Source organism: Athene cunicularia, assembly GCF_003259725.1.
Source record: "Athene cunicularia isolate RWA chromosome 19 unlocalized genomic scaffold, athCun1 chr19_part1, whole genome shotgun sequence".
NCBI classification, from domain to species: Eukaryota; Metazoa; Chordata; class Aves; order Strigiformes; family Strigidae; genus Athene; species Athene cunicularia.
Window position 1 is genome coordinate 10,809,380 of NW_020799124.1, and position 16,885 is coordinate 10,826,264.

Consider the following 16,885-nt stretch of genomic DNA (forward strand, 5'->3'; position numbering starts at 1 on the left):
GGGACATTTCTTTTTTTTCCAGTGTTTTTTTTTTTTTTTTTTTTAGCCCAGGGATTGCTGACTTGTCTCATTTCGTGTTGAAAAGGATTAAGCTGCGCTTGGTAACAAGGGGATCTGTAGTGGAAGGCGGCCAAAGTGCAAGGAAGGGGCTTGTCGCCCTGTCGGTGCGGGGGCTCGGGGAGGGTGGCCCCCCAAACCCGGAGGGCTGTTGGGGCATGAGGCACCCCGGGTAGGCTCTGCGCGCTGGAGCCCTGCGCTCTCCCAAAACGTAACGTTGCCAACAGTGTCTCTCCATCAGCTGCTCCGGCAGGACCTGGCAGTGATCAGGGTAAAGGGGAACGAAGAGTTTTACTTCTCTCGTGGAAAAGGGATAGCCAGGCTCCTCTTCCTTGCTTAAACATCAAGGGCTGAGCACATTGCCTTAGAGCACCCGGCATGGAAATAAAGGCACTCTGTTGTCTGCACAGATTCCTGTCAATACAGAGGAGATTTTAGGTCAGCGCTGCAAAGGCACTGGATTGTATCCTCCGCGTTAAGTGTTGAGTTGTTGGTTGGGGTTTTTTTAAATTAATGTAGCTTTTTGTTCCTTCAGTGTTGTTGCATGATGTGACTACCTCACTACGAAAAAATAATAGTTGCACGGGAATGGATACAGTATCTTGTGTGCTGGCAGAGGCTGTATTCACTACTGTATCACTGGTACATTACCCTAATTGCTCTTTTATATTTAAAGCCGCATTTTAAAGTAATGAAACAGGCAGTCAAAGTTCCATCTCACCGTTCAAGACAGTGAAATGGGTTTGGGTTATTTTTATGGTAACCCAGGCAATGAGGTTTTTTTTCAAGTTGCTCTTCTGTTCAGTAGTGTGTGGTCAGTAATGCAAAATGAGATTCGCTCTCGGACAAGCTTTGTCTTTGTACAATTATTCCCTTTTTAGACGCATATTGTACTGATAATCATCTCCCAGTTTGCTCACGAGTGATTCTCAGGCAGGATGTATTGTGCACCACGTTACGTCCAAGAAGTGCCACTTCCAGCTTTCACATCAGTCTTTCTGACTGGTCTCTACAATAGCATAGAAAAAGATGTGCCTGAAAAAACATAGCTTAAAAACAATCTGTTGGTCTAGGCTTGGCATTACAACAAACTTCTTAAAAAAATAAAAAATAAAAAAATAATTGTTTCCTCACTCTAGTGTTTGGAAAAATCAAGCAAATAAGCATCTTACAGCTTCCCTATGCTGTTTTGTTTTGAAATAGTAAAATAAAGTAAGAGCTGAAGCTCTAAGAAGTTTGTTTGCTTTTTAATACTGGATTTTCTTTCTAATAAGAAAGAATGAATCGGGGAGTTTTGACTTCTGAGAGAAGGTGCATTTAAAAAGACAACAGCAGATTAAAAATTCACTGGAAAAGGTTCTTTTTAATCAGAGAGCAGGCTGATTGGCAAGGTTAGGAAAGCATTGAGCATCTTTTAATTTGTTGGACTAATATTGGACTGCTCTTTATAGCACATGGCCTTCTTGATCTTTTCAATTTGTGCATTATTCACATATTTTCATTAATTTAGAGAAAGTCGTCACTGAATAATAAATCTATCATTGGGTAATAAATCCAGTGTTTACAAGGTATTTAACCAAGAAGAAATACACCAGCTCAGGTTTTAAATAAGCCAGCAGCACTCTAGTAAAATCTGTCTAGAAGTCTGAAAAAGAATAAAGTTATTTTTAATAATTAATCATAGAAATCTGGTATGTTGTTAACTTGAGGGCAAACAAATTATTTCAGTGTGTTACTACACTGTGATATGCAGTCTGAATCATATCTACTTATTTATCGGTAATGTCACACCTAAGTTTTTAGTGCCGTCAAGATACTTAATATATGTTGCTTCTCTGATGGTTGTTATCTGGTTTTGAATTGAGAAAAAAAAAAAAAAAAAAAAAAAAAAAAAAAAAGCAGCCTGCTTTCCAAATAGACAGTATTTTTAATTATTCTTCCTGAATCCAGTGAGAAAACAGTTTCTAGGAGAAGACTAAAATCTTTCTCAAGTGTTGCATTTTATCCCTGTTTGCAGTATTTTCATTACTGAGCACATTTCTTTCGATGTATTTTCAAACAGCAGACTATCTCTCAGCGGGGTTGGATCCAAGACAGAGTCCAAAATTGAACAGCTCTCTGCATTTTGTGAATGTGTAGGTGGTAGAAGTTTGAGCTGTAGATGTATGTATGTGTGTATTATGTATGTGTGTGTGCGCAAACACAGCAGCACACAGATGCATAAACTTAATGCTTTCTGCTTTCGGGCTCAGGATGTTTGTAAAATTAACATTTGCAGGGTTACCTTCCCCCGTCTGTTTTCTTGCCATTGCTGTTTCTGAAAGGGGGAGCTCAGCGTATTTGTGTGAAACTTAAGTTAAGGGTTTTTAATAATAGGTGGAAAGATTAACTGGCATGCTTGCCTACAAACAGCAGTAGTAGATGAGGTACTCACACAGTATTGGGAGGAAAATCTTCCCACGGATAAAGATGGCTTGATGAAAAATAAAATGGATTATTAGTTTATACAGAGTGTGGTGTCAAGAATCAGTTATTCTGATGAAGGCAAATGTTATGTGGAAATACATACTAAATACTAACATACTCTATTTTTCAAAGAGTTTGTCACAGCCATTTATGAAATTACTAACCTAAGTTATCAGCACTGCTTTAAAGATGGTAAAAATCAAATGGTTGACACAGCAGGGGTCTCCAGAAATACTTTAAAAATTAATTAAGAAATCCGCAATTCTGTGAATTCCCAAAGCCATGCTGTCTGAGTCAAAATCATGATTCTTCTTCATTGCAAAATCAATGTCAGAATGTATTGGATAATTACAGTACAAAAATATCGTTTCTGTGCGGCTAATACGTTGAATAATAATAATAAAAAAATCATTTCTTTCTTTATTAAATAGAATCTTTCCAAATAAATATCTGCACTGCAGGGTGGTGAAGCACAGCCAAACAGCACCACCTTATGGACAGTTTTCTTGGGAGGCTGCAGCTTCCATGAGCTGTCTTGGTTTTGTCACCTGATTTGTTTCTCTAAAATATACATACATATGTGTGTATATAAATATACCGCCATGCCTTTTGAAATCTATCACTTGTAGAAAATGTAACTCTTTTTTTTTTTTTTTATTGGTCTTTCAGGCATCTGATGCCAGCTCTGAAAAACTGTTCAACGCTGTTACAAATAAAGGTAAGACTGCAATTCACATCACAAACATATTTTTTTTTTTTCACCACACATTTCTTTTCATGGCAATTTCAATGGGAGATGAAATGTAACTTGTCTTGCAGAAATGTCGCAATCAGCTTGTTAGTGCTTTTTATGTTTCTCTTGGTTTCAGACATGTTCTGTATGCTTGGTAATTGCTTTGCTTAATATAAAATATAGGCTTTAAATAATGCATTGCCTGCCAGGTCAGAATTAATTTAAATAACAATATTAGGGAATAGTTTATTTTACAAATGGCTTTAATTTAAGCTCATTTAAATAACTGTAAGAGTTTTCAAAATGTTTTAACTTGATTGTTACTCATCAGCTACATGATAGACGTGGAATTATGAATAGCCAATTTGCACTGCTGACAGTAATAACCAGCCAACGTTTAGTATTCACAGGATAATAGTCATAAACCATGGCTTACTGTGCTGTGTGCTTTCTGTAGAGTTAATAAATGATATAGAGGGCCACATTTAAATATTCAGTATCCCATTAATTTCTTCCAAACAGCAATCCAGAGAGAGAGTGGCTAATGATATAACAGTACATTAAAGGAAAACTTACCCTAAATCAGTGCCAGTGAGCTTCTGTGCAGCATGTCCTGAAGCAGCATTATCAGAAGGACTGTAGGCTGTAGGGGTTTTCTATTTTTAATTCTTATTTTGGTTTGTGTTTTTGCAAGGAGGGTCAAGGGAGCAGCTCCAGGCATGAATATAATTCAAAGCCTTCAAAACGCATCTGTTTTTCACCCCACTGTCCTACTTCTTGATGGCAGTTCCGTGATGACTGTTTAGTAAAAGGGTCTGTAAACCCATGGTGTTTTAACTTACTGTTGTTTAGAGTGGTTGAGTCGCTTTGCATTAGAAGAGACGGTTTTGATTAACTTGAAATTTAGGTCCTTTTTGTGGACTAGTTGTGGATTTGCTCAGTATTTGCCCTGTGTGCTTTTCACCGGGTTTGGGTTTGTTATTTAAGTGGGTCATTCTGGTGTTTTTCTGTGTCTTTTACTTCCACGGAGCTGTAGAGGTTTAACTGGGGACGCCATGGACCCCATTACGTTTGGGATTCCCATGCTGATGGGCCATTGCTTCTGAAGTCTTTTGCTGCCTATTGAATTATACTTGTATGTAATTGCGTTATGGATCCACATTCCTGTTTTTCGTGTGTTAGCATCCTTTGGAAATACAGTCTGGATTATTTCTGCTGTCTAACTAGGTTATCTCACTTGGCAAGCTAATATATCCTTCCTGATGAATTGCGTTTACAGGGTCCCCCTCAGCCCCTCCACAGAACAGGCGGCACAGATAAGTAGAAAGGACGAGTTGTGTGTTTGGAGTAACTCAAGGCCCCCAAACTACATGTGACTGCATCTTTATTTTGCTAATTCGCTGTAAAAAGCTTTGACATTTGAGCAGCCCTTTCTTGGGACTGGGCCAGGGGGATGGAGAAGCCCAGGCAGTGAATCCACATTCCTGATGGAGGCCTGTAACCAGGGTGAGGGGCTCTCCTCCCCCCGGGAGGTGATTGATGAAGAGTAGGCCCCTTTTCCTCTTCCTTTTTTTTTTTTTTTTTTTTTTTTTTTTTTTTTTTTTGTTGTTGAATCAAACACATTTCCCACATTCTTATTTTTGTTTACTTACGGAGCTTGATTCGTGGCATCTATTTGGTTGTGAATACCCATGCTTGACAGGGAGCCTTTTCTTCCGAGGTACTTTTCTTTGGTGATTTAGTTCCCTTGGAAGGATTAGGGTTTCTTTGTGTAGCCTAAAATCAACATGGGCTTTTCGAAGCTTTGCTTGGGAAACCGTACACAAATAAGCTTTTTAGTTGATGGTAGATTATTCCTTTGCCCCTTATTTCCATCAAAATGGCGTCTTTCTTTTCTCCTCCTGAGTTTCCCCTTAAAGCCATATGCTAATTCCTGTTGGTAACATGAATGACAAGGGAAGAATCAATGCAAATCCAGGTGCGGCCAAACTAGGCTGACTGGTATTTTGGGGTTTTTTTTGTTTTGGTTTTGGTTTGTTTTTTGTTTTTGTTTTTTTTTTTTCCACTGGGAGAAAGAGATTAAGGGGAAAGAGGGCGGAAAAAGCATAGGAGACAGTTTTGTTAAAGGGATTAGCATTCAAACTGCTAAATATCAGGAAAAGAGCTTCAAAAAAGATCCCCTGTTTGGAGATAATGTCAATAATTGCTTGCAGCCAGGTGCAGGGGCTCTCGCTGCGGCTGGCAGTGGTTGGGAGGCTGTTGCCTTCTCTAAGTGTCTGCCCTGGGGATGTCTGACGACTGCCCGGGCGCTGTCAGTTTGATATATTCCAAGTTCAAGTTCTCTTTCTGCAATTCATTCTGTTTGCTTCCAAGCCAGTTCTTCCCCACTGTGTTGTCCGTGGCTGCTTTTGCCAAAAGCAATAAAAGTCACTTGTAAGAAAGGTCAGATTTGCATTGGGTAAATCATGATGAAACCTTCAAAGCTCCTGGCTGATGGACTAGGCTGGGAGGGCTCGGCCGACTGACAAGTGTACATCCCTCCGTGTCCACGGCTGTTCCTCTCCACTGGCCCACCACTACCCGTGTCTCACACGTACTTTTTTTTTATCCTTGCCACTTCTATTTTGCAGAATTATTTATAGCTGAGGTAGCTATAAATTGCAGAAGCAATATATTTACAAAGCAGGTAAAAATCCTGAGGTATTTTAAGTCTTGTGTATGCATTTTGTCCCCTTTCTGTCATTTAGTTGTGGACTTCGAGGCCAAAAATGAGATCAAACTAAAGGTGTGATGGATTAGTATGGTTGTGTTAACGTGGAACAGTTCCTTCCTCAGAAGTACCAAGAATTAAGAAATCTAGAACAAAGTGAAATCGCCCCCAAAAGTCCCTAGAAGAGCTGGTAAAACCCCTTGAGGAGAAGCTCCTTAACTTTGTTTTAGGAGTTAGCTGCCCTTAGAGTTGAATGGGAAGATGCATCCCTAAATGTAGAAGAGTGATGTGAGTTTTCAGGGGTGGCATGTGGATGTCGGGGCCCCTCAGGGCTGGGTTATGTGTCATAGCTGAGCAATGCCGCATTGGAGGGGGCTGTGGGGTTCCCACATCAGCGCTGCGCCGTCACTGCTCCCAGAGGTCCCAGCCCTGCGCCACGTCTGCAGCAGGGTGGGAATCTGGGAGGGACGTGCCTTGGTCCTCAGGCCAGGAATCGCTGTAGCTGCAGCTGAAATGAGTTGTCGCCGGTCATGAATCAGAGCCCTGTGCTCCACCGCTTGGGCAGGAACACTTTACCGTGTAATGCTTAAAATTATCTAGGGAAATGATTCCTGTGGAAATCCTGGTGGCTGTGTTGGGAGATAAGCACCCAGGGGTCTGGGACCTTAGTCATGCTTGAAAAAGGAGCTGTTAACGTCTGAATGAATGAGATGGATGAGGGATGGAAGAGGAGTGCATCTCCCGCCCGCAGCCCCAGGTCTGTCATCTCCCTTCCAGTTTGGCATTGCTGCTTAGTCTTTATGTCTTTGAACAAACATAACTTTTTTCTTACCCTCTGAGAGCATCAACCTTAGCACCATTAATCCTGACCAAAGTACAGGTTTTGTTAATGAATTTTTGTAACATGACTTTCCAGCATAATTAAATTCCATTATCTCTTAATAATTTAAATAGACACATCTGAAGGTGTAGGGCAGCCAGTTCCTACTACTACTGTGTATTTTCATTTATGTTAACTCCCTCCTACGTACCCTTGGAAAACAGCTTTTCCTGGAGGGAGAAATGAGTCCCAGAGTGATGAAGTTTTCATTTGTGCTGTATATTGAAGTTTGCCTTTGATCAGGAACACAATTGGGCTGTTACAGCTTTTTATGTTCAAATTGTTTACAGGATGTTCATGTAAACTTTATGAATCCTTCTGCTTTGTGGCACCACCAGCTGTCAGGGAAATATTTATACTCCCAGCTGGAAGTAGATCAAGGTGTCTGGGTTACTAGTCTTCACTCATGGCTGAAATACCGGTCAGATCAAGTCCTGGCTTTTTAGTCAGTTCTACAGCAGTATCCCTTCCGTAGAAAAACAGGCATATTGTTGTTTCTCCCTTGGTTTGACTGTGGTGAATCACTTCTTGAGGGTCCTCTACGACATCTATTTCTGTAAACAAGTAAGGAGCTAGAGTTGGCAAATACTTGTCTGCTGATCCCATTCACAGGAGATCCTTGGCTGTAGAGAAGTGCTCTCGCTCTCTCCGAGTAAACCATCCCCACAGCATCTCATGTTGAATGGAAGTCGAGTGGCTACTATATAGATGGCACATGTGCAATATTAACATGGCCATTACACCACAGAACTGGCTGCTGCTGCCACCCTCCTTCCCAGGGGTCTGTAGGAATCTACCTAACATCCTCATTCACTGGGTATATGCTCTCAGTGTTACTTTTGATTTTTGAGAGGGCTGCTGTCTGCATATGTTGGTCCTCCATGATACCTCTTTTCTCTTTACTGAAATGCTTCTTCCTAGCTTGCTGTTAGGGCTCTGGAGCAATCCCAGCGCTGCAGGAAACCCACCCCTCATCCAGCAAACCTCAGGGACTGCTGAATCATATGAGCAGTTTTGCAGATTTCTTTTTTTGTGGTTGTTATGATGGCTCGCCCTCCCAAAGTGATACCCTGATGATGGTGTCTCCTTGCCTTTCTGGCAGAGACTTCCCTGGTGGCTTTGGATTACTTGTTTTGCCTGTGTTTTGTGGGTTTAAATAACTTCTCAGTATTTTCCATGTGAAAGCTCAATGTCTCATTACTGGGAGACTGAGCACTGGAAAAAGCCTCCTAGTTTGAGGACCCCAGGTTTCTTGTAGCTGTGAGTTAGATTAGAAGAACCAGTACATCACTTCCCTCTAACTTCCAAGTCAGGCAGACTGAAAAGTCAATATATATCTTGAGATGGTCCTTTGTTCTGATACACGAAAAAGCAAGGCAGTTATTTCTGTGCCATGAAGTCTTTATGTGAGCAAAGAATTTGTTCCATAACTTCTCCTTATGGCTGCATCTCCTGAGTACAAACCACTTCTCTCCATCCATATGCTCTCTATGCCCCCTCCCTCTTTACATGTTGATGGTTTTTTGGCTGGGACTTGGCAGTCAGGTGGGGTTGACAGTGCTGGGAGATACCATCGCTGTTCTGTAGCTGCAGAAAAAGGTTGCTGGATAACATGGTGTACCCTCTGTGCTCAGAGGGACAGTTAAAGTCAAAGGTAGCCTCTTCCAAAAGCTTTCGTATTCTTAAATCCTAAAACTTACAATCTTACACAGCAAGAGTCTTCCAAGTCTTCACTAACAAATTTTTTACTTAGTAATTCCAAACAAAACTGTAAATCAGCCAGCACTGTGCAAGCACCTGTAGGCATTGGCTTTTCTTGACCAAAATAGCAGGGACAGCTGAAAGTGTTGTTCTAGACACCCTTGCCCATTTAGGCTGGTATCAATTACCCTTTGGTGTTAGTTGGTGATCACATTCCCTTAAGAGTTCATTTAAGTCTGTTGCTTTTAGCAAAGTCAAACTATTCCTGTCTCAGTGAACAAAATGGCAATATTTACTAACACATAAGCATATCTATTCTGAAGAGAGTATTTGTTTTACAGATTAACCTATATTTGATTTTCTCAAAAAAGACTTATCAGCATCGGACTGTAAAATAACAAATCGCAATAATCCTTTCAAAGTAGGTGGAAAAATTTTTGGGATAGGAGTGTTTTGATGATAAAGATCCTGCCTTGACATACCCGCAGTTAGCGGAGTCCAAGCTGGAGTCTGTCGTGAGATTTCATAGATGGAGCATCCTGCAGACCTCCCATATCTGGCCTGCTGTTAGTCTCTCCCTTGTAATAAAATGTTGTTTTCTCTGAAAATGTATGTTTATTTAACTAGGTCTCTTTTTGCTTCACAATCTGGATTCCATTCAGTCGGTTACCACTCCAATTAACTAACAATTATTTAACATTAACAGTAATTACAGACGCCAGTTAAGCGCCTACAGATGTCAACTGTTAGCTTTGTACCTAATCACTCAATGAAATGGAGAAAGTTCAACAAACATCAATTAGCCAAGCAATTAGTATGAGGTAGGAAAGAGCATGTTATCATGTGTGAGCTGATTCAATTTATTTTATTTTGTCAGTAAAACACACACACAGACAAGCAGCAATAAGTTGCTGAGATTAGATAAAGCTGTATTGTTTTGCTGCTTATACAAGATTTTTTCCCTCCTCTTCTTTCCCTTACATAACTTAAATGTGCTTTGCCAAGCATTTGTTATCTTATCAAATACATTTCATTTCAATTGGAAAAGTACAGCAATGTCATTTTCAGCAGAGAGGCAAAGACCATTTACATCAGGTTTACACCAGCAGGCATGAGCTTCACCCCAGCAGAACTGTCACCTTAGCAAATCTACTTCCGCGAGTTTAACCTTCGAGTTAAACCAAGGACTGTGTAAACACTAATGTGCTTACACAATGGATATCTGGTTTTAGATAGCACCGAACTACATGAATCAGTTCCTTCATCTGATTTATCCACGTATTTAATGTCGATACTGGGATGACTTGGGCTCCACTTGGGCTTTGCTGGGATGACTTGGGCTCCACTTGGGCTTTGCTGGGATGACTTGGGCTCCACTTGGGCTTTGCTGGGTTGACTTGGGCTCCACTTGGGCCTGCTTAGGTTGTAAGAGGACAAAAGGGTCTCCTCAAAGGGTTCCTCAACACAGCCTGAGCTGTCCCAGCTCAAGGGTGGGAACAACCTGCACAGGGTGTTTCCATTGCATGCGGCTGTCTGAAGAGTGCTGTGTATCCTCGATCTTCGCGGGGATTAACGGTGCCTCCAGTAGCACCATGGTACTGTACGTTGTGTGCGTGTGTGGCTCAAAAAAAAAATAAATCAGAAGCCATTGATTTCTAGCCACCATCCAAGGTGTATTGCAGACCTCTCTTTTAAGATCTTTTGAAGGCTGTGGCCCTGTGCAGAAAGTGCTCGGTATGCAGCGCATGCTGTACGCGGGGTGCCCGGGCTTCCCAAGTACCCAGCTGTGTCACTAACCCACCAGTTCACCTCCGTAGTCCCTCTTTCTATAGGATCTAATGTCTTCTCACTTGGCACAATTTAACACCCCTTGCTCAGGCTGTATTACATCCAGCTACTGTTAATTTAAAAAAAAAAAAAGCACTCCAAAGTATCTCGCATCCTACGGTCTTGACACTCTTGATGTCAGTAGGAGTTTCATGGGGACATCTATATGAATTGTGGGGGTTTTTTTCTTTTTTTTTTTTTTTGTGAAGTCTTCATAACTGCTTAAAAACCAAAGCAAAGTGGCCTTTTTCTTCCAGTCCCTCAAACAAGAATGCCTTTTGCCTTCATCACCACACTTACATAGTTTAAATGTTTCTCCACATAAAATGATCCCACAAAGTAAGATATTATTTTATCATGCAGACTGCCCACAAAAGTCATTTGAATTAGTCATTGTTTTCCAAAGTACGGGAATAGGAGTGGAGAACCACAGGCAGATCTCGCCATTGCTTCCAGTCTCAGCTTTTTTTTTTTTTTTTTTTTCTAGAAAAACACAGTCTGAACATGTGAAAAAACCTTCAGTGTGTGACTTGTGCAATAATATTTGTCTGAGTAGGCAGAAAAACTGAAATCGAGCTTTCAAGTGAGAGCTACCACGTTCATTCTGGTGGCAAAGAAGACCTTGTGAAGGATGATACTTTAAACCGGTGAATTTTTAACTTTCTTGTGGCTCAGCACAGATTATCCAAAAGCAAAGGCAGGGCCTTGCCGCGGAGCCACGCCAGCATTTCTCAAGATACAGAGAGGGTTGCAGGAGGGCAGTTACAGTCTCAAGGAGCAGAATAAACAGACCCTAATTTGTCCTCGTTTGGGCTTCAGATCAGTAACATGCTTCATCGCTTGACTGACTTTAAACACTTGTTAACACCAAGCATTTACTTAAGTGCTTTGCTGGATGAGGGCCACAAGAGTAAATCCTGTGACACCCTTGAGACTTTTAGCCACCCAGGCATCACTTTTATTTCCTTTTTTTTCTGTCTTTAGTGCACCTCTGTGACTGAGGGGGCTCGAGCACCTTTAGCCAGTCCCTGTCCCCAGCAGGTCCTGCTCTCTTCCCCCACCTTGCTGCTGCACTGGCTTTGGTTGGACTCTGTGAGCTGATTTCTCATCAGAAATCCAAATGCAGCTAAGAAAGGGAGATGATTTTGCAGCTGAGTTGCCTGAGTGGAAGGTCTGGTGCAGGAGAGGGAGCAGAGATGCACAAGGCAGAGAATGGACAAAGCCAGAGGGGCTGCCCCTGCCTTTGGCGCTGGCAGGAGCAGCCCGGCCACAGCACAGCTTCCCCCTGTGATCGCAGCTTGCCCTGTGTGCCGTTATTTAGTGTAACATAAACTATATTCGGAGCTAGATGTGACTAGTACAGCTGCCAGGAGCACGCTGAGAAATGCTTCAAGTAGCGAGTGAGTGTGTGTCTGAAAGGGGCGTTGGGTAGCATTCAGCAAGCTGTTTAAAAAAGCCAGTGTAAACGTATACATAGTGGCAAGCAGAAGAGCAGATAAACCGATTTAAGTGTCTTTTAGAGCAGTTAATGGCCTTGACTCACATATGCTAGGAGGGGAAAGCAGGAACTGGCGGTGGGGTTCCTTCTATCTTATCCAAAAAATTGTGTTCTAAAAAATCTTTTTTTTCTCTTTTTTTTTTTTCTTTTTTTGAGCTGAAGACCTGGACTCACAAAAGGAGGTTCAAAGTGGGGCCAGGGTAGAATTTCCAAGTCCAAGAATGTAAGACTCAAACCCCACCCGAATGCTAGAGTCTGTGTTTACTGCAACAGGATTTCCCCTGGCAGCTGAAGTCCTGGCCTAAGGCATGCTCACAGCTTGCCCTGACCTCACCAGGGCCACCTGGCTTATTCCTATCTTCAGTTTACAGCCAGAGTTGCTCCCCAAACCCTGTGTTGCCCCCTTGCCTAGAGCTGTCTAAAAGTGATGCAGTCTTTGAAGAATGGGCCAAGCCACCTTCTTCCTCAGCCCTCTATGGGAACCTGATCACTGAGTTGATACTTGTGCTCTGTGGCTTCTTCCTGGGTTTTCACAAAATGTTGTGGGGTCATGAGGCAAGAGGGATCTGGAGGACTTGGGCTGCTGGGTCAGTGCTCAGCCTGGGGTGAGAGAGGGGGGCAGGAACCTGCGGCTTTGTGCTGCGCGTGTCTTACGGGATGATGAGAGGAGTGGGGGGAGGGACGAGGTGTAGTGCTGCTGAGCTCCCACAGTAATTTGCTATCATTTCCAAATATTTCACATTTCCAAATATTTCAAGTTAGCGGGCACTTTTGAAAATTGGAGGCAGAGGAATTTGAGCGGCTTGTAATAGAAAACAGCTGCTGCAGAGCAAGCTGTGTCCTAAGAAAGAACTACTTCATGAACATAGGTCTGCTGAGTAATAAAGCCACAAATTAATACTTAGTTCATTTACTAGGTTGTTAGTCCCATAAGCACTTAAACTTCATTTGTTAAAAGAAACAGTATTATAAAAATCAAAAGCAGATGAACAAAAGCCCTGGTTTTACTTTTGCTTGCTGGTTTTTACTGTTGGTTGGTTGTACAACTGCAGCCTCGGCAGCTTTCAGCAGGTGGGATTGATGCTTGGGTGCAACAGACTCTGCTGCAACCATTTTGTTCTGTCCTGTGATAGTAACGGTGATTCTTTTCCCTTTCCTTCTTGCTTGTGTTGCTGAGATAAATGATTATTAAACTCTGACTGGCAATTTTTCAGTGCTGAGCAGGACCTGCTGTCTCTGTGGAGGGGTGAGAAGCTGTGATGGGAGTACAGCACCTGCTATAAATCTTAACCTCAAGTGTAGATCTGCTTCAGAACTGGAAATAACAGCTCTCCTTGGGGTAGCAGAAAGAGAGCATTGTCGCCGAGGGAACTGGTCCCCAAGGTGGTCCTCAGATTTGTTGGTTATGGGGGGCAATGAGACACTTCAGGCATTGGTAGATGGAAAGTCTGATAAGGATGCTGAGATTTTGACACTTCTGAGAGAGAACTGCTTGAATTTTTCCTCTTGCATGTGACTGTATCTAGGTATGAGGTACCTAAGCTGTTACTTAGTACTCTTGACACGCTTCCTGAGGTCTGAACAGGTTTTACTTAGCTGACTGGGAGAGCATGGGTTCTCACCTCACCTCTTCATCAGGAAAGACAGGGGAATGATCTTGGTCTTTGTTTTGGTCTTAATTCCTTGCCAGAATTCCTTACTTCCTTGTGTTTCTAACTCCCAGTCAAGTGGGTGTTGATTTGAAGGCGAGGATTGTGGCTGTATGAATAAACAGCCTCCAGTGTCTTTGGGATCTGGGAAGGAGTTACAATGTGGATGGAAAAGTGAAAGTGGTCCTCATTTTGGAAAGAGCAGCATGAAAGGGTAGTGCTGCCCAGGTTCTCTGAACACATACCCCCAGCAGGGATGAGAATGTGCTTGGGAGCAATAGTACCAACCATGACACACCATGTATGTCCTCTTCCACCACACCAAAAGAAATCCCATGATTACATCAGACATGTTTAAAGCAGACCATTCTAGGCAGAGTTGTTTTGAAGACTGTGGTTCTTGAGTAACCAGCTCATTATAATCCAGTTCTTATTTGAACAGTCACGTCTGATTGCAGACGGGGTGAACAACCCTTAGAGTACACGAGCCTGTAAGCAGCTGGACTGATTAACTTGTGCTGGTACCGGTCATGTAACTGTGCCTGTGGTGCTGCTTGTGGGGATGCTCTGTATATCTCAAGAGAGATGTCATAAGTCATGTGAGGCCAGACCCACGGCCATGAACAAACAGGTCTCTGTTGACTATGTTTGGTTCCGGCTCCAAGGGAAATCATAATCTTTTGGTACAGAAGCTCGTACTTGAGCATTTGTAAGGTTAAAACAAAACCAAATGGCTCTATGTATTGAATTAGAAAGCTCTTTTTTTGTTTTCTGTGTTGCAAAGGTCACTTTTCTTGTCTTGCAGCTTTTCTCCATGCTATGAGCAGTTTTCCTTCCTAAAAATCGGCTGTTGTACCTGCTCTTGTGTTTTCCCAATGGTTTCTCTAGATATGTCATGCCTAAATTAGAAACCTATGAATTTCTACTTGGAGGGAGAAGAAATGAGAGTACTTGTCTCTGCTGAATGTGGTGGAGTTGCTAGTGCTTATCTTACGGAGTGTTTTCCGGTATGTGCACCTCCATAAATATTTAACAAAAATAAGTATCTTCTTCCAGTGACCCTCTTTAAAGGATCAGAGGCAAATGCGGTCAGGTCATCAGGTGCTGTATGTGTTTCCTGTGATGCAGGGGGGATGCCACGTAAAATTTGTGTAGATAAAACCCAATTGGATCAGTCAGGCAAGCCCAAGCCACTTGTTTCAGTGTGTGTAGTGATGACCAGCGTGATGATTTCTGAAGGTTGCTTCTGCAGAACCCAGTCCTGCGAGACGTTAGGTGTGTTTGTGGGCATCGTGGGTGTAAGTCCAACTTACTGGAACAGTCTCATGTGGACAGCAGGTGAGCCACAGAGCAGGAGAGAAGACTTGTGCCCCCCTTCTATTTCTCTTCAGGTCGCTCTAATGCTTTAGGCACTGTACGAGCCTTCCTATTCTGGTGATGGGTCTTGATTGAAGTATTTTTCCATCTGCTTCCATATCTTCTCCCTGTATCTATATGCTGACTCTTATTCTTAAATTATAGGTGTTCCAACGATGTTTTGTCCTGTTTGCACAGTCCCTCACACTGTGCAAGCCAGGCCCATGGCCAGGGCTTGTGGGAATCACTGTAATACAATTAAATGTTGATAATAATCATCTGGCAAGCTGTTACACTTGTCTGGAAAGGGCTGGGTAATATGTGCGTGTAGGACAAGTCTGTACATCTTTTGAATTGATAAAAAAATAAGTTTGTCGGCAAGCCAGCCTGTAGTAAATTAACACCTTGCTTAAACAGTCAGCTGACAACTTGAAGTGGGGGGTGGCATTTTAATAGTTAAGGTGGTTTGCTCTGTCTTCACATGCTCTGTCCAGCATTTCATCTTATTCAAATAACCTAATTGCTATCCAGCCTTTCAACAGCACATCATCTTATCACCTTGCTGCCAAGACAGTTATTCACCTAAAGGCCTCATTATGTTTTTCCAGTCTTTCAGGGGGCCAAAAATAACTTGACAATATCTGCTCGATACTCAAGTCTCTAAATGACAAACAAATAATTGGGTGAAGCAAACTCTAAGCACAGTGCAGCTGACACAGACCACTGTGTGCAGAGCCCTTAATGATAACAGACACCGCTCCGCTTGGTTCGTGTCAGAGCAAATCTTTAAGCAGCAGATAGTGCTGAGACATGAGGGTGACAGCTTGGGAAATAGCATGCTGGTTATTGCAGCCAGCAAGGAGGGTCTCTTCAGCAGTCTGTGACAAGTCACTGTCATTTCCCTGAAGGTAAATGGCTGACATCTTAGAACAAAGGCTTAACAATAGCATTAAGAAATAAAAATTAAAAAAAATCACAGGCGTCCTGTCATCTGAGAGAGTTTATAGGTGGGCCGGGAAGCAGTTCATCTTCCCCTTTTCATCTGATATTACAATTAAAGTTGATTGCCATGAGTGGCTGTGCATACTTAAAAATTAGATTAGCCAGTAAATTGTCTCTAATGATGGTTTTTATTGCTCTAGTAGGTTACACAAAAGCAATGAATGCGCCTTTCTTTGGAGTGTGTTAATACCTCCTGAGAAGGCAGGGATGGCCTGCAGCAGGGGTCCCCGAAGTACTATTCCCCCCAGTAAGACAGACACCTCTGTGGTCATGGTCCTCCAGCCCGCTGGGTCTCTGGCAGCGTTGGCGGGTGCACCCGGGCAGGGACCTGCCCAGCAGCCTGGACACAGTCCCTTGTCCTCGTGTCAGGTGCCACAGGGCACTGCCCTTCCTCTGCTCATCGTCTTGGCAAAGCCCAAATTTCCAGAGGCTGCCACAGCCCAGGGCTCCTGTGGGTCCACTGCGGTTCCGCTGCATGCGGGAAAGCACGCTGGAGGCCTTTAGCACATTCCTGGGTGTTAGACTGTATTCCTAATCCTGTGTGACTTAGTGCAGGTAATAAAATAGAGTGGATGCATTAAGAAGTGTGTGACAGATGCCGTAACTTGAAATTTCTTGGAATTGCTCCTTTCCTTAACACTGTTACCTTTTCTGTGCATGCAAGCGAGTAGCAAATCAGGATTTTCAGGCGCATCAGTACAGGTGCACATACACAGGTCACACTAACAGCCAAGTGCGGGTATTGGGATTTTCCTCTAAAATGCTTGTGCTTGCCTTTTAGGCATAGGTAATGTCATTTGGATGAGCTGTGGGGGAGTGTGGTGTAGGGGAGAACTTTGTAGAGTCGGGCTGAGGGTTGCACTCGATGATCCCGAGGGGCTTTTCCAACCTGAACGATTCTGTGATTCTATGTTACTAAGTAGATTGTGGGGCAGAGGAAGGAGCAGCATTACAATGTTATTGAAAGTGGTTCAAAAAGATGCTAAGGGGGGCGGGGGGGGGGGGG

General features: G+C 42.8%; 1 protein-coding gene across 1 annotated transcript in view; it reads left to right on the forward strand.

Annotated features, from left to right (window-relative positions):
- The window catches only part of AUTS2 (AUTS2, activator of transcription and developmental regulator), a 577,537-nt gene that overhangs the window by 500,012 nt on the left and 60,640 nt on the right, over positions 1-16,885 (forward strand). Inside the window, exon 6 of the mRNA XM_026861870.1 lies at positions 3,193-3,241. Coding sequence (XP_026717671.1) covers positions 3,193-3,241 — 49 coding nt within the window. The remainder of the gene's footprint in view (positions 1-3,192; positions 3,242-16,885) is intronic.